Source organism: Aotus nancymaae, unplaced genomic scaffold (genome assembly GCF_030222135.1).
Source record: "Aotus nancymaae isolate 86718 unplaced genomic scaffold, 86718_ANA_hifiasm-v0.15.2.pri h1tg000012l, whole genome shotgun sequence".
Lineage (NCBI taxonomy): Eukaryota > Metazoa > Chordata > Mammalia > Primates > Aotidae > Aotus > Aotus nancymaae.
In genome coordinates this window covers 13307557-13330037 of record NW_026988423.1, presented here as the reverse complement: position 1 = coordinate 13330037, position 22481 = coordinate 13307557, and the positions used below count along the sequence as shown (strand labels likewise).

Sequence of the window (22481 nt, the reverse complement as noted above, 5' to 3'; positions counted from 1 at the left end):
CCTTCTGTGGATTCTCTGTGTGACCACCGACATGTGTTTAACTTCACCAATCAATTCTTTTTGTATCTATAAAAACAGATTAAAAGGATTCTAAAACTTGCTTTCACAGGACTGTTGTGAGGAAAATGAAGTGCACTAGAAATTATAAAATACTAAAATAAAATATCTTTTTACTGATGCAGAGTCACATAGACTGGTTTTTTGCATGTTGCTAACATTAGCAACATCAGGAAACATGTAAAAATACATCTAAATTTCTATATTGACAATATCTTGCAATTCTTATAATAAACAAATCTAAGTAAAAAGGCTCACAGTTCGCCGGGCGTGGTGGCTCACACCTGTAATCCCAGCACTTTGAGAGGCCAAGGCGGGTGGATCACGAGGTCAAGAGATGGAGACCATCTTGGCCAACATGGTGAAACCCTGTGTCTACTAAAAATACAAAAAATTAGCCGGGCATGGTGGCGCGTGCCTGTAATCCCAGCTACTTGGGATGCTGAGACAGGAGCATCGCTTGAACCCAGGAGGCGGAGGTTGCGGTGAGCCGAGAATGTGCCATTGCACTCCAGCCTGGGCAACAAGAGCGAAACTCCGTCTTAAAAAAAAAAAAAAGACTCACAGTTCAGAGTTTTAGATCACCCCCATATATATCCTGGTGACTTTTCCCTTGTCCTAAATTCCTCTAATATTTATAAAGTCAGCATGTCCAAAATCATCATAATATTATGGATTATTTATTTATTTAGAGACAGAGTCTCACTCTGTCGCCCAAGGTGGAGTGTAGTGGCACGATCTCAACTCATTGCAACCTCCACCTCCTGGGTTCAAGCGATTCTCCCGCCTTAGCCTCCTGAGTAGCTGGGATTACAGGTGTGCGCCACCACGCCCAGCTAACTTTTTTGTATTTTTAGTAGAGATGGGGTTTCTCTATGTTGGGCAGGCTGGTCTCGAACTCTAGACCTCAGGTGATCCACCTGCCTCGGCCTCTCAAAGTGCTGGGATTACAGGCGTGAGCCACTGTGCCTGGCCAATATTATGGATTTTGTATATGTTGATGTTGCTTTTGAATTTTTAATACCTATGTATTATCCATACATATATATTATACATAAATAGTTTGAATATCCATTATCCAACACGTTTGGCACCAGAAGTATTACTGATTTCAGATCTTTTTGTATTTTGAAATATTTGCATTATATAAACTGAAAAGTTGAGCATCCCAAATCCAAAAATCCCAAATCTGAAAGGCTCCAATGAGCTTTTTTTTTTTGAGATGGAGTCTCACTCTTGTTGCCCAGGCTGGAGTGCAATGGCACAATCTTGGCTCACTAGAACCTCTTCCTCCCGGGTTCAAGCAATTCTCCTGCCTCAGCCTCCAGAGTAGCTGAGATTATAGGTGTGTGCCACCACACCTGGCTCATTTTGTATTTTTAGTAGAGACGAGGTTTCTCCATGTTGGCCAGGCTGGTCTCAAACTCCCGACCTCAGGTGATCTACCTGTCTCGGCCTCCCAAAGTGCTGGGCTTACAGGCGTGAACCACTGCACCCAGTCGCAATGCACATTTTCTTTAAGCATCATGTTGGTGCTCAGAAGTTTTTGGATTTTGGAGAAATTTGGGATTTCAAGTTTTTAGGATTTAGGATGTTCACCCTGTATATGTTACATGCAAACATAGATATAAACCATGTATGTAGCAAATACATATCCACAGAGATAGATTTTGGAAAGGAATAAAGAACAATCTAAATGGCTTAATTTCCTTTTCCTTTGCTTTTTCGATATAAGAAGTTGTGTAGCATGTCTGTATCACCATGGTTTTAAGTTACTGAAATAAAAACTTCTGAAGGACAGCGTGGTTAAGCAACATGAGGATTGAATGAGGTCCCTGACTTCCTAGCTTGGGTGAGAGGAGGAATACTGTCTGGAACTTTGATTCACAGTACACATTGAAAGATTCCCGACTATATGGATTTTCTCTATGCCACAGAACCATCAGAGGCGCAGGAGAGAGGTTGCTCTGACTCCCTTAATCCCCTGAGGTCATCACGTGAGGATGCCTGCCCTGTTTCTAGACTGCATAGAGGGAGAAAGTAACACAAGAGCAAAGCCTTCATTCTTTCAAGTATATTTGCTCGGAAATAATTGACACAAAAATTTTACAATTTTTTTAGATCCAATAGAATCACCTACATCAAGATCCAAAAATTTAACTAATCAAAAAAAACCAACATCTGTTTCTTCCCGGATGAGCTTCAGATCGTCATTTGCTTCCCTGTTCTCGTTCAGGAAATCTGGAAAGGAGACTTCAAAGCTTCCATCACTGGGACAGAAAGGGTGAGTTAAACTCAGGTCATGTTACAGCCCATTTGTTATCTGATATCAGAGGCCAGCAGCCTGTTTTGTGTTCAGAATGTTTAATGTTTGCTCTTAGAATTTCCATTCCAATGGTATTAATAACAAAGGAAATGGGACTTAGCTTCCATAGTGACAAAGTTCATAGGAAACCATGAGACTTGGCTCACCTGAAATCCAACTTCTAACGAAATGTCGAGTGCACTGGTGGTGCAATTGGTGAGTGATGGATTGAACACTGGGAAATCACGATTGCCAGTTTTTTCACTGCTCCAAGAATCTGGCCTATGTCATGGCCAGGAAGATACATTTAAATAAAAACCACTCTTTCTTTGCGGAGTATGTGTCCTGTTCATAAGCAGAGTTGGGGTATAAAGACTAGATGAAAGCAAATGTGAGATGAGCAAAGAGACTAGAGAAAAATAGAATTCTAAAACAGAGCGAGGAAATGTAATTAGTGTTATTAGAAATGTTGAGGGCTGTTCCCATGTGATTGCTCAGAATGTATAAGGTGAGAGAGGAGAAGCTTCTGGAGCAGTGGAAACAGCTCCAGATGGTTCCCAGTTTAGGACCGTGCAAATCAGTTCACTTGACTCACTACGTTGTTGGATTGCTTTGTGAAAAACAAGCAAGGCTATGCTTAAGTGCAATTGAGCTGACTGCTAAATATTTTCGGTACGTCTTCCTGGTTGCAAAGCTTCCCACCCTCTTAAGGTGTTGGCTTGGCACGTGATATGTTCCTTGTTCCGTCAAACCGCACGGTGTGTTGCAGCACTAAATAAAAGGTGTTGGAGGTCACTGTCGCTGAGAAACAAGAGGCAGCAAGCAGCTGGTGGGGCGTGTGATGAGGCTGCTGGACTTAGCAGACCACTGTCCTCCCCTCTTGAGTGAATGGAGAGTTTTTCACTCCCAGCTTTCACCCGGAGCTGTTTTTGTCTGATGAAAAAAGAACTGACTAAAATGTAGCTTTATATGACGGTAGCTACCAGAGTCCCTAGCAAGGAAATACTCTTCAAATAGGTGAGTTGTTTTTCTTTGTAAACATTTTTGAGACACTAGTGATTCTCACATTTGGCGAATTTAAAATTGAGAAGTATTTCTGCACAGTAAATATTTCTTTGAGTGAGAAAAAATATTTCCACTGTGTGGTATAGCTAGGATTTGTGATATCATTTGTATCATAGGTGATTTTCCTTAAGGCAGAATGTTGTATAGCTGAACCATCTAATATTAGTAAATTGAGAAAAGTTGAGGAAACTGTTAATTCTAGGGGCAAGTTACTTCCAAACTCATATTGCAAATTACTGCAAAGGTGGAGGAAGATATAGATCTATAATCTTCATGCTGGGTATCATGTATTTTGCTTATAGACCAAACTGGAAAAAATTAAAACTCTTGAAAAATTCTGTTTAGCAAATGTCCTTCTTAGATATCAAAATGACTTGGAATTCTCTTTTAACCAGAAGAATTGAAACATAGATACAACATGCAAAAATAAACCATATTTTATCATTTAAGTATATTTCTGTGTGTTTAGCAGTTTCCAGAATATGTCATCTTCGAATACATTTTACTTTCAAAACATAAATGAGAATATTTAACATTTATCTTATTATTGTTGATATTGATAAGCGTGTGTTAATTCTGCTGGTGCAGAATATAATTAAATGCACGGGGGTTTCAGAAGATGAAATACAAAAGCATGTCTTTTTTAGTTTTAAATTTGAATGTGACCTAAATATTTGGATATGAATCCTATACGTGGGAGAAGTATTTCTTAAGGGAGGCATTGTATTATGATATACCAAGTCATACATTCTGAAGGGCTCTATAATCTCAGGTAGAACCTAACTTTCTTTGGCAGCGTCGATCTGAAATACAAAATCAAGCCGCAAAATGGACTGTGATTCAGGAGCTCCTCCTTGCCTGTGAGCACCCTGGGAGGGACTGACGAATGGCCCGGGGACACACAGTCATCCTCTGCAGGCAGCAGTCAGGTTTCTACTTGCTGAAGCCATCAGGGGCTTGACTTCACACTCAGTGCTCTGGAGAACAAGTCAGTAAAGCAATTTAGAGGATCTTTTTGCAAATCAGAGAAAAAGAATCAACACAAGGTGAAAGCCTTCTGATCAGCACTTAAACACATGCTTTCAGAGACTTCTTTTCTCTCTTCTCAGCTTTGGTTCTAACTGAGAAATGCACTTGATAATAAGTGACCCTCCCCAGAAGAGCGTGGACTTCATCATTTCACCAGATTCACTCGTTCCCTTTAAGGCCCAGTCAATAAAAGTATATGGTATCTTCAAGCTCTGATGTCCTACTATCAGGGATAAAAAGCCATAGGAACACAGTGACTTTGTGAACTTGTAAAAATGCAAAAAGAAAGGCCGGTCATGGGACTCATGCCTGTAATCCCGGCACTTTGGGAGGCTAAGAAGGGAGGATCACTTGAGCCCAGGAGTTTTGAGACTAGCTTGAACAACATGGTGAAACCCCATCTCTACCAAAAAATAAATTATCCAGGCATGGTAGCACAAGCCTGTAGTCCCAGCAACTTGGGAGGGTGAGGTAGGTGGATCACTTGAGCCCTCCACTTGAGGTGGAGGGTGCAGTGAGTCATGTCACACCACTGCACTCCAGCCTGGGTGACAGAGTGAAACCCTGTTTGAAAAAAAAAAAAAGCAAAAAGATTTACCATTTCTGCCTCAAATGCAACTTGTTCCTCTTCTCAAACATATACACTTCCCAAATTATCCCATTATGATTTTATTCCTATTTGTAAATGATTGACCCTATCCCAACCCCAAGAAAAAAGAAAAATAATTTCCATTCATGTTTTAATGTATGTATTCTTAGCCAATAAATCGGAGAAAAGTATACATATATACAAGCAACTTTCCCTCAACATCTTTCTGTATTGTGAGTCATGTTTCCACGTGTCTTGTTCTGGGGTATCTAGTGCATGTGACATGTGCTCAGCCCCTACCACAGAATTTCAGTAACTTTGTCATCTCACAAATTCCTTCCACAGGGGTTAGTAGGTATCCAATGGTGTATGTCATCAGCTTATGCATGCATTCTTCCCAGCTGCTAAGCAGAATCTATAGTTGTTCCTTTCCGACCCCCAGTTATTCCAGTGATACCCTCCCCACTTCGTAGTGGTAATAAGTGATGTGCGTTGCCCTTCAGATGCAAAGAGCTTTGGTGGATCCACCTAGCTGCTCTCAGACATGTCCAAATTTGCCTGACCCATAGGGCGTACACAGCGCAGACAGGCCAGCTGCAACCTCTAGGTTACATAAGTAAAAAGATTAAGTACTATTTTGGAAAATTAAAAGGATAGATCATGTTTTTTTTTCCTGGTCTCTCTGTCTCTTGATCGCTCTCTATCACCCGCCTTCTCTCCACCGCTGTCCCTCCTCCTTCCAAATGCCCTACTGTGTACTCTGGCTCATTGCTAGTTGAGTGCCTGTGTGTAAGTTGGAAGACCCAAGAATCTAAGATATCTAGATGCAGGAGAAGTCAGAGAAAGCAAGCTCCTTCTTTGGAAACGCTCCTTCTATGATCCCAGGTGTGGTATCCGCAGATAAACGGCAGCACTGTGGTTGGCAAGAGGGAGAAACAAGACAAGGGGAGTGGTTTTCAGTTGTATCCTGCATGGCCAATGGTTCCCAGCTGATCTGGTTAATCATTATTAGAATCTCATCAGCAATTTTTAAATGAAGACAGATAATCAGGCCCCAACCTGGTGCTTTTGAAGTAAGGCACAGGGGTTTTACTTATTTATTTTTAATTCTCCAGAATATTTGGGTGCTCATTCAAGTTTGGGAACTGCTACAGCTTAGCTTCCTCCCACTCTGATAAGGGCTGTCAGAATTTTTGGCGTAGGGGATAATAGCCAGAGATAGCTTCCCTTTCATTTATTTATCAAGCTTCTGTCCCACTCTAAATCAGACCCTATGTTAAGTGCTGGAAATAAAATAGTGAAATGAAAGCAGGATTTTATATTCTAGTAGGGAACACCAGATTGCTGCAGGGGTCGGGCAGGCAGCACACCACAGAATGCTAGGATGTGCCACTTGCATCATAACCATCATGGATTTGTACACGTCTTACGGCAATTTCCAGAAATGACAGGAAGCAGTCTGGAGAAAGGGGTGCCCTTTAAAATTCACACAGGGATACCACGTGGCCTAGCTGCCTAGGTAACAGCTAGGTACACTGACAATTACAGTGTAAGGTGGTGACTGTTGTGATGATGCGTGATGTTGCTGCCAGGAAAGAATGTAGAAGCACTTAAGTCAGACTAGAGGATCAAGATCCCTTACTGGATGAGGAGAGCTAATTTTTGAAGGACAAATAAGACTAAGTCAGGCAATTAAGAATCCAGACACTCCACTAGGCAGAAGAAATGACGTAAACCAAGGTGCAGAGAGTGGAGAGGCAGGAATTTGTGTAGGTTGCTGAGGCTCAATGACCCAGTACAAGGTGAGGGCTGATAAGAGATGGGGCAAGAGAGGTTGGCAGAGGCCACAACACAGGGAAGTCTGCAGAGAAGTGGCATGATTCAGTTTATACTGATCACTCTGAAGAAAGTATAGGGAATTGATTGGATTAGGACAAAAACCTGGACACAGAGGACAGTTAAGAGGCTATTACAGCAAAAAAAGGCAAACAATGATAAATGTCTTAATTAGGGTAAAGGCAGGGAGATGTAGCGATGTGGATGGGTTTGAGAGGGATTTCTGAGTTTGAATCAACAGGATTTGTTGATTGGGAGGATAGGAAGGAGTCGGATGGAAGGGGGACACAGAGTCCATTTTGGACAAGTATGATCTGAATGGCCTATGACCATCCATGTGGACGTCCTCATTGGGTAAACCAAGACTTGGGGGGAAATCACCCAGGGTTCTGGTTAGAAAAGAATATTCTTGATCCCCACCCTACTCTATTGAGTGAGAATTTCTGAATGGTATCTGTAAAGGTATGGAAATGAGAGAATATTTAATGGAGGCAGAATTAATTTGACAAGTCTAGAGCGCAGGTACCTGTGGAGGAGGAGAGTGTGGGCAGATGAGACTTGAAGGGTGCTGGATTAGCCAGGGAAGTTTGCCAGATCAAAGAAAAACCTTATGTCATGTTAGGATTTTGATTTTTTTTTTATTTCTTTAATTTTTTTATATTTTTAGTGGAGACAGAGTTTCACCATGTTGCCCAGGCTGGTCTTGAACACCTGACCTCAAACGATCTGCCCACCTCAGCTGGGATTACAGGCGTGAGCCACTGTGACTGGCCTCATGTTAGGATTTTGGATAATACCTTATTGTAAGGTTTTTAGGTGAGATCTTTCTATTGGTGGTGTGAAGGATGGAGAGGAGTCCAGAAGAGAAACTGTAAAAGTTGAGTATCAGGAAGAATGATTGGAGATGGAGAAGTGGGGATATACATGAAATCTCTCAGATATAGCATCAATAGGACTTATGGGTAAATGCAGAAGATGAGGTGTCTTAGTATCCCTTGAAATGACCAACTATAATTTTCATGGGGCTTTTACCAGTACAATTTTCATGATACCACTGTTGCTTTTTTTCACTCTCCAAGTGGAAACTCGTCACATCAGAAACATAAATTAACTTGTGGGAAGGCCTGGGAGTGGGTGCAGAGACTCCAGGCTCTCAAAACTGCTGAGTCCTATGCTCTTCTACCCAAGTCCACAGGAGCACACATGGCCACGGCCCCCTTAGGCAAGCATGCATCCTTGCACTCGCTGCCTGCCCTCACACTCGGTGGTGGCATCCCAGCTGTGCTCCAGGCATCCCCTGGTCCTTTAGCTGCATCTCCCACACACCTGCCATTCTCAGAATCCTGCTCCTGCTGCCCTTGCTCCAAATCAGAAGCCGGGCCTGGTGAGCTGGTGAGTGTTGGGCTGAGGGGATGCACCGGCAGGGATGTAGCCCAGTAGAATTCTGGAAAGAGCCTTCACAGTCTGGCAGGTAGCCCTGGCTCCAGGCATACTGGATTACTTGCCAGTCCCCGACCTCCCTCCCAGTGCCCCCATCTCCAAGCTTTTGCTCAGGCTATTCTTTAGCCTCTTGTACCACTCCCACTGCCGTCTTCCTATTGCCTTCCCTGTTTATCCCGGGAAGGGCTTGCTGGCCCCTCTGCATTTCCCGTGCATTTTACTCTTTATCATCCTTATCAAGTCTTGACTTAGGTTTTGGCCCTTTACGTACCTGCTGTTTCCTAAAAGCTCTCAGAGAACAGGGTCCCTATCTGAGTCACATTTGTTTCCTCCAAAGAGCTCAACATAGTATGTAGAGCGTAGGAGGAAAACAGGCTCAATAAATGTGTATGGAAAGGAAGAATAAAAATAAAGGCCATATTTAACTCCTAGATATTATTAGTAGATCCAGTATTTCAGAATTACATGGAAAAATCCCTACTTTTCATTTCAACTTCTGTTAAAATCTGAGCTAAACTGTAAAATACATGTGGATATCTGAAGGATATAAAATTATTTGGTCTCCCAGGTTTTATGTTCAACTTTTATGAGCCACGAAGCAGCTAGAGGTCTGAATGGACACCTTTGCCTTGCAACTTTTAATTGATCTGACTTAGAGTCCCCATTTCTTTAACTCTTGATCCCCACTACTGTTCTCTCAGTGGAGGAAAGGGCTTGATTTCATACAGAGCGCTCAGTCATTATGGTCTGTTAAATCTTTTTTTTTTTTCTTTTTTCTTTTTTGAGACTGAGTTTTGCTCTTTTTGCCCAGGCTAAAGTGCAGTGGTGCGATCTCAGTTCACTGCAACCTCTGCCTTCTGGGTTCAAGCAATTCTCATGCCTCAGCCTCCTGAGTAGCTGGGATTACAGGCACCTGCCACTGCACCTGGCTAATTTTGTATTCTTAGTATAGATAGGGTTTCACCATGTTGGTCAGGCTGGTCTCAAACTCCTGGCCTCAAGTGATCCACCTACCTCGGCCTCCCAAAGTGCTGAGATTACAGGCATGAGCCACTACACCCAGATAGTCTATTAAATTTTGAATTCAGACAGAGAACCACTTGGCATAAGATTTTAGATTTATTTAAAAGATTATGCCAGGTGTGGTGGCTCGTGCCTGTAATCCCAGCACTTTGGGAGGCGGAGGTAGGAGGATCACCTGAACCCATGAGATTGAAGTCACAATGTACTGAGATCGTGCCACTGCACTCCAGCCTGGGTGTCAGAATGAGATCCTGTCTCAAATAAATAAATAAATAAATAAATAAATAAAAGATTAAAATTTATCTCAATTCTAGGCCTAGGTCTTAAATCGGTCAGCTTCTCATTGAATTTGAGAAAGCAGCACAAATAGTAAAAGAATACTTTTTCACTTCCAAAATGGTTCCTAGGAAGTCAGGCATCTTTATAGAAATCAACATCCTAAAGCAATGTTCATTGTAGTTGTTGTGGGTTTTTTTACTTTCTCTCTCTTTTTTTAAATTAACTTATGCACTGTCAATTCTAGTCATTACTTAATTGCTCTTTACAATAAAAATGCACAGAAACAGAAAATTTGTTTCCCATTAGGAAGAAGAGTCAGTGTGCTATACTGGTTAACGAGGGCTCTGAATCCAGACAGCCTTTGCCCAGCTTTTAACTTAGCCAATAACTGTGTACCTTGGGCAGTTAATTCTAACTTCTCTGTACCTCCATCTTCTCATCTGTAAAATGGGAGTAACTATAATGTCCATCTCAGGAGAGTGATCTATCTAAATAAATTAACACGCATCAAGATTGGGCCTAACACATAATAAACAGTGCAACAAACATAGCTGTTATATTTTATGTTTTACGTTGTGCTCAAATATAGATCCACTAATATGTAATCTTTTCTTGGCTACCTGAGTGACAAAGATGTAAAGCATTGATTTTAAGCAACCATAGGAAATAGTTTCTAATTTTTTTTCAATAATGCACTAACCAAGAAACATCTTTCTGCAGAGAATTAGAAATAGATCTTCTCAGGATATCAAAAGCTAATGGCAAATGTGCTGTTGATTTTTCCACCCAGTGAAAGTTAGGCTCTTGTTCAAAGAAATCATTTCAAATTATTTCCACAGATGCGACGGCCACGCAGGACCTCCAGTGCCTGTGAGGGGAGCTGCTGTGGTAAGTAACCAGATAACTACAGGTTACTCTAAGAAATTCAGAATTTACGTAATCCCAGGGTGGCTACCTATTTAAGTAGGATTCCCCTCAGCTCAGTTTTAAATTTATTTTAGAAGTTTGGATTTCTCCTCAAGAGTTCAAAGCTTTCCAATTATATTTGACTTCCAGATGACTCTGGTACTGGAATTCTCTGCCAGGAAGGAGTGAGGCCATCATTTTCCTAGACACACCATCAGTGGCATCTCTGATATTTTACCACATGTCGCTCTCATATAGCCCTGAGGGGTTGGTCAGAGGAAGTTGCCAGAGGCAGCCACAGCCACATTTGCCAGCCAGGATGGTCCTGAACCGGACCCTTTATGAGTGCAGTCGTCATTTGTACTCAGAGAGGAAGCCATGATAGGTGAGATACAGGAACAAGTTTGTATGAGAGTTGACCCAGCGAGACCCTTCCTCAAAGACTAAAATTTAAATTTGTCACCATGTTCAGATGCTGACAAGATAAAGAAGCTTAAGCTTTCTGTTTCTACTTTTTCATGGTCATAACTTTTGATCTACAGATGCCTGTGTCTTCCTGTGTAACTCATGTGGTTTGGAAGTAAAAGAAAGGGAGAGTTTTGGAAGGACCTTTAGGAAGCATGCAGGAGGAGAGCAAGCATGCTTATCAGTGGATCATGGCCTTAGTACTGGGGACCTCCATTTTTCTTTCTCTCTGTCTGTGTGTCTCTCTCTCTCTCTCTCTCTCTCTCTCCCTCTTTGCAAAAAGTATGGGATAAAATTCTGGTGAGGCATGCATATCAAGAGAGGTTCTTTTTCTGTTTTTTTTTTTGTTTTTTTTTGAGACGGAGTCTCTTTCTGTCACCCAGGCTGGAGTGCAGTGGTGTGATCTTGGCTCACTGCTACATCTGACTCCCAGGTTCAAGTGATTCCCTGCCTCAGCCTCCCAAGTAGCTGGGACTACAGGCCCATGCCACCATGTCCAGCTAATTTTTATATTTTTAGTAAAGGCAGGGTTTCACCATGTTGGCCAAGCTGGTCTTGAACTCCTGGCCTCAAGTGATCCTCCCGTCTCAGCCTCGGGAGGCTCCCAAAAGTGCTGGGATTACAGGCATGAGTCACCATGCCCAGCCAGAAACAGGGGTTCTTTGCACTACTTCTTTCTGGACGATAACACTGAGCCCTATTTTTCTCCTGTATATGTCTCAGGCCCAACCATGACACCAGCACTAACAACTGCTACACTCTAGTGGAGAACTTACTGTCCTCCAAGCACTTGACATAGATCATTTCATTTAATCCCCAGAAAAAAAAAATCTATAAAATTGGTACTATTATTCTCCCCATTTTAAAGACAAAGAAGTTGAGGTTTAAAGAGTTAAAGATCATGCTTAAGGTCACCCTGGTAAATGATAGACTTGGGATTAGAAAGCCTGGTTTTCTGGAACTCCACAGCGGGAAGTCAGTCATGCCTGCTGCTCCTCAGCTCTGATGCCCTGATTACACCTGCACCACAGAGACTCTGCTCGCCATCTGCAGAGACTCTGCTTTAACTGAGCAGTGGACTGAAGTGGCACGACCTCCCCATCCAGCTTTGCTCTCTGAGAGGACAGAGCCCTGCTCCAGGATGCTTCTGTACTCTCTGTTTTCCTGGGGAAAGTATTCAGACTGACCATCCTCTGCCGTTTGAGAACTATGGGGTCTGAAGCAGAAAACAGATGTAAAAAGAAAGGCAAATGCCTGGAACAAGTGGAGCTAATTTGGAGTTTTGGGGATTTGAAAATCCGGTCGAGGGATTAATGGACGTCACACTTTGACAGTCCTGGTTGTCACTTGCATCTAACCATTTCACTGTTCAGAGCATGTCAATCTAAAAGGCAAGAGCTGGGCAGATAAGTGAAATGGAAGCCAGTGATCGTTGCTCCCCATGAATAGCTATTATGAAAAGTAAGAGAGAGGCTGGGCAGAGTGGCTCGGCCCTATAATCCCAACACTTAGGTAGGCCAAAGTGGGAGGATTGCTTGAGGCCAGGAGTTTGAGACCAGTTTAGGCAACATAGTGAGATCCTGTGTCTACGAAAAAAAAGGTTTTTTAATTAGCCAGGTGTGGTGGTACATGCTTGTAGTACCAGCTAATGAGGAAGCTGAGGTGGAAGGATCACTTGAGCCCAGGAGTTGGAGGCTGCAGTGAGCTATAATTGCATCACTGTAGTCCAGCCTGGGCAACAGAAAGAGGAAAGGAAGAAAGGAAAAAAGAAAGAAAGAGAGAGAGAGAAGGAAGGAAGGAAGGAAGGAAGGATTGATTTTAAAAGAGAGAGAAAAATAATGAAAGTACTATCTCTAAATTTTTTAAGTACTATCTGAAATAAGACTTCTGCATGACATGTAGATTTCCCTTACTTATTTAAGGAAGTTCCATCCCCTTAACCCCACAGAGCTGGAAGTTGACCATTGATGCCATAGGGATTCTCCCCAAGATTTGAGGTGATGAACTTCTCATCACTTGGTTGGCAGCCTGGCAGGAATGATACAAGCAGCTTCCACCATTTTATGGGAAGTTATACCTTATTATTAGATGATCTTCCACTTAGAAAAGAAGGAAGCTGCTACTTAAACATATGCATAAGCTTAAAAGAAGCAAAAGAAACAGAAATGTTAGAGCTAGAGAAACACTTAGAGATCTTCTAGCCCAGGGTTTCTCTCAGCCTCAGCACCATTGACGTTTTGGACTCCTGTGTATTGCAGGGAGTTTAGGAGCATGCCTGGGCCACTTGACTATTCCTTATCTCTGGAAAACTCTGGCTGATACTTTCAATGTAGTATTTCTTACACTGGGCTCTTTATCGAGGTTGGTGTGAGCTCCCCAGACAGTGTCTGTGTATTAGTTCATTTTCATGCTGCTGATAAAGAGATATCCAAGACTGGGTAATTTAAAGAAAAAGAGGCTTAATGGATTCACAGTTCCATGTAGCTGGGGAGGCCTCACAATCATGACGGAAGGTGAAAGGCACATCTTACATGGTGGCAGGCAAGAGAGAATGAGAGCCAAGCTAAAGGGGAAACCCCTTATAAAACCATCAGATCTCGTGAGACTTATTCATGACCGTAAGAACCGTATGGGGGAAACTACCCCCATGATTCAATAATTTCCCACTGGGTCCCTCTCACAACATGTGGGAATTATAAGAGCTACAATTCAAAATGAGATTTGGGTGGGGACACAGCCAAACCCTATCAGCCTGTGTATCCCCACTGCCTGGCACAAACTGAGCACTCAGTAATTGAAGGAAGAAATGAATGAGTGGTTTTAAGCTGCAGGTACATTGGTGGATATGACCTGTGCAGAGAAACAGACACAGAACTAACTCAGGAACACCTTGAAAAATTAGTTTGTTGACTTTACCAAGGCGTTTGATAACATCAGTGAGTTTAGACTTTAGCTCTGACAGCTGTTCTACAGGTTTAGCTGCCCTAGGAAGTTCTCAAGTACTCTAAGGCTATGTTATGACTGAGGTTTATTTGTCTAGTCAGGTCAGAATCATAGACAATATCAGCAAAGTGAATTGGAGTTGTGTAAAAGGCCTCATTTTGCTCAGTCTATTTTATGTACCATGTAACCGAGATCCTGAAAGCCCGCATTTTGCAACTGGCCTCTCTTCCTGTGGGATACTTTTCTACCTCATTTGGCTGCCAGCATCAACAGGAGTCCTCCAGGAAGTTCCCTATAACCACAAAAGAATAGTAGCAACAGTAAGGATTACTAAGTGCTGACATCATTCTAAATGCATCGCAACTATTAATATTAATTCACCTAATTCTTACAGCAACCCTATGCAATGGGTATTGTTACTGTTGCTGTTATTTTCCTTTTACCAAGAAAGAAACTAAGGTCTAGAGAGATTAAGTAACTTGCCCAAAGTCATATAAATATTAATGGGCAGAGCCAGGATTAGAACCTATGTAGATCTCATGTGTTTAACCACTATGCTGTCCTGCCTCCCACGTGCTTTTCTGAATCCTAATATTACAAATCTCCAGTGTCTCAATTTCTGTAATAATATATACTAGTAATTTATATAATTAGTTTTCTTTTTTTTTTTTTTTTTGAGATGGAGTCTCTGTCACCCAGGCTGGAGTGCAGTGGCACAATCTCGGCTTGCTGCAACCTCTGCCCCTGCCCCAGGCTTAAGTGATCCTCCCACCTCAGCCTCCCAAGTAGCTGAGACCACAGACATGTGCCATCATGCCTGCCAAGTTTTTGTATTTTTGATAGAGACAGGGTTTCACCATGTTGCCCAGGCTGGTCTTGACTTCCTCAGCTCTAGTGATCTGCCCGCCTTGGCCTCCCAAAATGCTGAGATTACAGGCGTGAATCACCATACCCAGCCTTATACATGTACTTTTTTACCTTGGTATATCATAAATCAATTCATAACTATGTGCAAAGCATCACGCCATATGCAATGAAAGGCATGGACTGTCTAAGACAAGGTGCCTCTCTTTGGAGAGTTAACCATTTAACTGAAGATACGTACATTAGTGAAATAACAGTAAAAAAAATAAATAACAGAAATAAGAGGGTTTGGGATCAGATCACATGAGTATGAGTAGCCAGTGCCACCATATGTATTATTCATGTGATTTACAATAAGGTAGTTACATCAGTTTCCTCACCTGAAAAATGGGAATGATAATTCCTACTTAATTCACATATTTGTTGTAAGATTCAGTAAGAGAGGATATTTTTAAGTATATTAAAAACAAATAGGCCGGGCGCGGTGGCTCACGCCTGTAATCCCAGCACTTTGGGAGGCCGAGGCGGGTGGATCACGAGGTCAAGAGATCGAGACCATCCTGGTCAACATGGTGAAACCCCGTCTCTACTAATACAAAAAATTAGCTGGGCACGGTGGCGCGTGCCTGTAATCCCAGCTACTCAGGAGGCTGAGGCAGGAGAATTGCCTGAACCCAGGAGGCGGAGGTTGCGGTGAGCCGAGATCGCGCCATTGCACTCCAGACTGGGTATCAAGAGCGAAACTCCGTCTCAAAAAAAAAAAAACAAAACAAAAAAAAAAAAACAAATGAGTAATTTTGTTCAAATATAAGAAAGTTGGAGGCTGGGCATGGTAGCTCATGCCTATAATCCCAGCACTTTAGGATGCCAAGGTGAAAGGACTGCTTGAGCCCGGGAGTTTAAGACCAGCCTGAACAACAGAGCAACCCATTTCCACCAAAAGATTTAAAAATTAGCCAGGCATGGTGGCATACATCTGTAGTCCCAGCTACTCAAGAGGCTGAGGTGGGAGGACTGCTTAAGCCAGGAGTTCAAGGTTACAGTGAGCTGTGATTGCACAACTGTACTCCAGCCTGGGTGATGGAGCAAGTCTCTCTCTCTTAAAACAACAACAACAACTGGAAAGGATTTTGACACAATTATGCTGCAAAGAGGTGTTTGAACCTCATCCTCTAGGCCAGGTATGGGAAATAGGCTTCACCTTTTATGGCAACTCCACAGCATGGAGCATTATTTTGAGGGGGCTTCTGAGTCCAAAACTGAGCCCTGATGAGAATCAGTCAGTGTCTGCTCTGAGCCCTGGAGGGATTTACTTCTCTTCTAAGTCACAAGAAACTTCAGGTGCCTCCCAGCAACTCTATGACCTGTATTTGGCTTCAGAGAATGCCTACTACAAGGATGTAATGCACTAATAGGCCAGGAGCTGCAAAACTTGATCATGAGTAGAAAGAAGTATTCTAGCATTGGCTCTGGAATCTGACAGACTGGAAATGAATCCCCTCCCTCCACCAATGTGACCAGAGACTAATGACCTGACCTCTTGAATCCTCAGTTTTCTCATCTAGGATGATCAATGTTTAGTTGCTGCTGCTAACAACAATAATAATATCTCACACATAGCTTAAATAAAAGTTAGGAGTCTATAGGGAGTGAAAGTTTTCAATATTTGATGTCTGCTACCTACTATTGACTCACAGCTTCTTTTTTTTTTTTTTTTTTAAATCACTAATGTCACCCTTGCAGAATTACAGATGAGTGTAAATGAAACCTCGGTATTTTCTCTTGTTAGCTATATAATTTACATCTCTGTGTGTTGAAAGCATCCTGGACATGTTGTTTGAGTAGGGTGGGTCTCGAAGTAGAGGATCTGGGCAGAAATAAAATCAAAGAAAATTATACTCAGGGTCTCTAGAGGATAGTGATTCTTCCCAGCCTGGAGAGGGTCATCTCTTCGCATGACCCCTCTGTTCATGTAATTTTCATTTCATTGTGAATTATCATTACAAAGGAATGTGATCTTGGGGGCCACAAGGAATGTACTGGTCTATATACATAGAGAAAAGATTGTTTGGGTGTTAAATGATTAAGAGAGAATTATGCCTGATGTTCTCTTAATCAGACATATCTACTTTGCACCAACTATCAAAATTGCAGATTTAAGAAGAATGGATTTATAAGATCTGTGACTAATTGTTATCACTAATAATAACAATTATTGATGTAAAGTAACCTCCAAATTGGACAGACAAGAGGGAACACTTTGATGTAGGGTAAGAAGAATTAACTTTAACTGATCTGATTTCTCAAATGGTTAGTTTTAGGTTTTATTACCTCCAATCAGTATCCCACTATAGTTGTGTTTTGCTTTTAATATTTGTTTACTTCTGAGTTTTATATTAGTATGCTAAATTATATTTGATGACTAATAAGTTATCATGGGAGCACTCCTTCCTTATTAATAAGTCTCCTTTGTGAGTAGTCAATTGTGGCTTACTCATACAATGACAACTATAGGTCAATGAAATTTGGGCAGGTTTCTGTAGGAAATAAGTGACCTAGACCTTGAGAAAGAAAACAAGCAGGAGTGAAAATACAAGGTCATGAGGAACATAGTGGGTAAGAGAACCTGCACTGTGGAATCGGACAGACCTGTGATGGAGAACTTAAGAAGTTGGAGCTTTGGAAAGGTTGACATGTGATCTTAGGTATGAAAGATGAGATAAAAATGTAGTGGTGAAGGTCAAATGGAAAGGGAAATCTTGAGGTGGGGAAGAGGGATTCAAGAGACAAGGACTGGGTAGCAAAGTGAGCTGAAGATCAAGACTGGAAAGGGAAGTGGGTGAGTGCAGGATGAGTTAAAGTGGAGTCATGAGTGACAGAGCCAGTTTGACAGAGGAAATGCAAATGGGGTTTTGGCACAAGAAAGTGAAGGCATGGGAGTGGATAATGTCCACAAGGTTATGAAGACAAATAAAAGCTTGAAAGTAGAGCAGTGATTGGATTTTATGAAATCAAGATAAACACTTGCTAGTAAAATATAGTAATAATAATAGCCGGGCTCAGGGGTTCACGCCTGTAATCCCAGCACTTTGGAAAGCCTAGCCAGGTGTATTGCCTGAGATCGGGAGTTTGAGACCACTCTAGTTAACATGGTGAAACCTTGTCTCTACTAAAAATACAAAAGAAGTAGCTGGATGTGGTGGCACGTGCCTGTAATCCCAGCTACTCAGGAGGTTGAGACAGGGGAATTCTCGAACCAGGGAGGTGGAGGTTGCAGTGAGCTGAGATCACATCACCACACTCTGGCTTGGGCAACAGAGCAAGACTCTACCTTAAAAAAGTAAAATAAAATAAAATAAAATAAATAATAGAGGCAAACAAATTTAGTTTTATGTCATTCTCTTAAATCCTTTCATTGAAAAGTTAGCAATAGATTTTTTTACATCATTTATTATTTATACAGTCATATTTTTGAATGCTTTTGTTTCAGAACTACCAAATCAGCTCCTTATGACAGTCTGAGGGATTCTACTATTCTAGACCAGCAGTCCCCAGCCTTTTTGGCACCAGGGACCCACTTCGTGGAAAACAACTTTTTCACTGAAGGGGGTGGTTTGGGAATGAAATTGTTCCACCTCTGATCATCAGGCATTAGTTGGATTCTCATAAGAAGAACACAACCTAGATCCCTCACACGCACAGTTCACAATAGTGTTATATGTAAACTTTCAATGCCGCAAAAGAAGTAGCACTCGAATATAAATTTCCTCAGCAAGGCAATTTACTTCTATAGAGGGGTGCAGCTCACAAATGGAACAATGGCGAGTGCACGCCTTGACTAGGAGGGGAAGGGGGACTTATTCCTGACAGAGGTAGCCCCTACTGCTGTTATTCCCCTACTGGCTAGGGTTAGACTACACAGTCTAGGCTAATTCCGATTGGCTATTTTAAAGAAAGCAGGGGTGCCAGCCGGAGTGGCAGGCTAGGTAGTTTGGCAGGAAGGATGGTTAAGGGCAGGTAACCAGGTGTGACTCAGGTGAAAGCAGGTGACTGGAGCAGGTGACTGGGATGAGTCAGGACAGAGCAGGGGACCAGGGGAAGAGATGTGAACTACTGATTAGAACTGGCAGAAAAGGTTGTTTACTGAAACTATAAGGAATTTAAACTTTAAAATGGAGGACAAAAAACTGAACATACTAACATACTGATCCTTTGAAGAGAAATTTAGAACTCATTGGTTTGTGCTTCTTTGAGAATCGAATCCCTGGGCTAATCTGACTGGAGGCGGAACTTAGGTGGTAATGTTCACCCCTCACCCCACACTGTGCAGCCTGATTCCTAACAGGCCACAGATCAGTACCAGTCCGTGGCCCAGGGGTCAGGGACCCCTATTCTAGATGACCTCTGATAGAAACACATTTTTCTCCCCAAATCCATCAGGTTCACAATTTTTTTTTTTTTTTTTGGGACGGAGTCTCGCTCTATCGCCCAGCCTGGAGTGCAGAGGTGCGATCTTAGCTCACAACAACCTCCACCTCCCTGGGTTCAAGAGATTCTCCTGCCTCAGCTTCCTAAGTAGCTGAGATTACAGGCATCTGCCACCATGTCCAGCTAATTATTGTATATATATGTGTGTGTGTGTGTGTGTGTGTGTGTGTGTGTATATACACACACACACTATATATATAATTTTTTTTTCCCAAGACAGAGTCTTGCTCTGTCACCTAGGCTGGAGTGCAGTGGCCAGATCTTGGCTCACTGCAACCTGCGTCTCCTGGATTTAAGCTGTTCTCCTGCCTCAGCCTCCAGAGTAGCTGGGATAACAGGCCCCGACCACCACGCCTAGCTAATTTTTGTATTTTTAGTAGAGACAGGATTTCACCTTGTTGGCCAGGCTGTTCTGGAACTCTGGACCTCAAGTGATATGCCCGCCTCAGCCTCCCAAAGTGTTGGGATTACAGGCGTGAGCCACCGCACGTGGTCAAGTTCACAAATCTGAAGGTCCACTATGAGTTCTAGCTAACAGGCTCTTGATAACTGGGTACAATGCTAGGAAATCTAAAATCCAAGCCATTGGAGCCATGGAGACAGCACTCCAAACTCAAGAGAGGTCCATTTCTTTCCTCTCTTCCAGGAAAGCCCTGCTAAGATCTGTGTAGTGCTGTTACCACACCCCACCACTTACCCAAAGTTAGTCTTTGGTTCGGGAGTTTCCTTAGTGTTGTCCCTTCCGTGGTTGCCAAGAAGATGTTACCCAACAAAGGTCCAGATCCAGACCCCAAGAGAGGGTTCTTGGATCTCTCATGAGAACGAATTCAGGGCGAGTCCGTAAAGTGAAAGCAAGTTTATTAAGAAAGTAAAGGAATAAAAGAACGGCTACTTCATAGACAGAGCAGCCCCCAAGGGCAGCTGGTTGCCCATTGTTATGGTTATTTCGTGATGATATGCTAAACAAGGGGTGGATTATTCATGCTTCCCCTTTTTAGACTATATAGGATAATTTCCTGACCTTGGCATTTGTGAACTGTCATGGTGCTGGTGGGAGTGTAACAGTGAGGATGACCAGAGGTCACTCTTGTCACCATCTTGGTATTGGTAGGTTTTAACCGGCTTCTTTATTGCAACCTGTTTTTATCAGCAAGGTCTTTGTGACCTGTACCTTGGGCTGACCTTCTATCTCATCCTGTGACTTAGAATGCCTTAACCAGCTGGGAATGCAGCCCAGTAAGTCTCAGCCTTATCTTACCCAGCCCCCATTCGAGTTGGAGTTGCTCTGATTCAAACGCCTGTGACAGTGCTATGTAAGTTTGTAGGAAACTTTGGCAGAGAGGGGCTCAGTACCTTGCCTGAAAGACTCATCATTGAAAGAATTAAAGTAGGTATAGAGCAGTTCAAATGGCAAAAACAACACATTCTAAATTGAGAAATGAATATTAGAAAAATGGATTTGTAGTGCTTAGACTAAAACTTTTAAGCTTGGGACAGTTTTGTGGGAGTGTGTGAGTATTTTGACTGGCGAAGGCTCAGAAATAATATTGTTCTCTACTTTAAAATTAGCAGACAAAAATATACAATTCACCCCTGGAAAATCAACTAGTCAACAGTGCATTTGTCCCCAAGCCGGCAGTCATGAGGGAGGAGAGTGGCATGCCTCCGCCGTGGGACACTTCACTGCTGGAGAATGAGTTTTTCCAAGGTAAGTTCATCCATTAAATTGCCTTTGCAACAACTGGTACTAAAGGAAGTAAACAATAACTGGTTTGTATTAAAGTACTCAAAACATATCAAATACTGTACTTTATTTTTTAAGTCCTCTTGTTTAGCTTATTTGAAGAGGATGCTGATATATGTTATTAACACAAGTATTAAGAACCTTATGATTAAATATAATCTAAGCAAATATTCTCAAATCAAGGACCGATAAATATATGGAATAGTAATAATGTTTAATATTTAACCTCAGGGGTCAGGAGTTCGAGACCAGCCTGGCCAACTTGGTGAAACCCCCGTCGCTACCAAAAAATAAAAATTAGCTAGGTGTGGTGGCATGTGCCTGTAATCCTAGCTACTTGGGAGGCTGAGGCAAGAGAATTGCTTGAACCCAGAAGGCAGAGGTTGCAGTGAGCCTAGATCACACCACTGCACTCCAGCCTGGGTGACAGAGGAAGACTCCATCTCAGAAAAATAAATAAATAAATATTTAACCTCAGGTAAAAAGGAAATACATCTTTAGGAAACACATCTACAAAGTTAGCGGTTTAATAGACTTTTATTGTTCCAGATTAGGACCCAAATGCACTGTGACAAAATCTAATTGTCACTAAACAATTAACCTTGCACAAGGATAACAACTGAATCAGGTTCCAAAAGCAGTGGCATTCCAAATGTACATGTATCTTATCATTATGTGATCATAGTTCACTTTTACAAAGGTTATTCTGTATAAGCCCAGCCATTTGAAAAGTTAACTCTGAAGTTATCACCAGCTTCACCTTGAGGAACTAAGTTTAGTTTGCAAAGGCAATACCATTGCCTGGCCCTTCTCCTGTGGGACAGCAGTTGGGGAGAGACAGTCAGCTGGACAATCAACCTAGGGGCTTTCTTCAGTAAGACGCTTCCTGGCAGAGACCAGAGGAAAATCACTGATCCAAAATGAAGGTTTTGTTGGAAAAGGAGAGCCACTGTTTATGGAATGAAAATGATAATAATAATGTGGCCTTTCTGAAAATAAAGTAGAGAAGCAGAACAGGAATTTTTCTGACCTCAGGAGTGGTGAGTAAAACAGCATTGTTAATCTGGGATTCTAAGTGGCTTTAATTTAAAATCCTGTCATGGGGATGTTAAGAGTGGTTACCTCTAGGTAGAATTCCGGGTGATTCTACCTATTTTGTTATACCTTTCTGTATTTTCTGTTCTAACTACATTTTGCTCTTGTGGTCAGCCAAGGCTTTAAGGGGAAAGGAAATCATAAACAGCTTGAAAGGGAGAATGGATATCAAAGAGATTTTCATTATGATTTGTTTTAAAGATAGATTTTTATTCATTATGCAGTTTTGTTTTGTTCTGTTTTTGCCCCATCTTATACTTCAGCATTGCTTAATTATTTTATTGTGGCTATAGGGAACAAATTACTTCAGGCCCTAGGAGGGGTAAATAAATATTTTCATGAAAACATTGGCA

General features: G+C 42.0%; 1 protein-coding gene across 6 annotated transcripts in view; it reads left to right on the top strand.

Moving 5' to 3' along the window:
• The window catches only part of EXPH5 (exophilin 5), an 87030-nt gene that overhangs the window by 53216 nt on the left and 11333 nt on the right, over positions 1–22481 (top strand). For 2 of the 6 annotated variants that reach the window (XM_012474598.2, XM_012474600.2), the window contains exons 3-5: positions 2179–2341; positions 10463–10511; positions 20859–20997. In XM_012474598.2, the coding sequence (XP_012330021.2) occupies positions 2179–2341; positions 10463–10511; positions 20859–20997 (351 nt within the window). Of the gene's footprint in view, positions 1–2178; positions 2342–3158; positions 3380–10462; positions 10512–20858; positions 20998–22481 lie in introns of those variants that run through there. The other 4 variants (XM_012474599.2, XM_012474603.2, XM_021671094.2 and 1 more) reach the window with 4 other exon arrangements.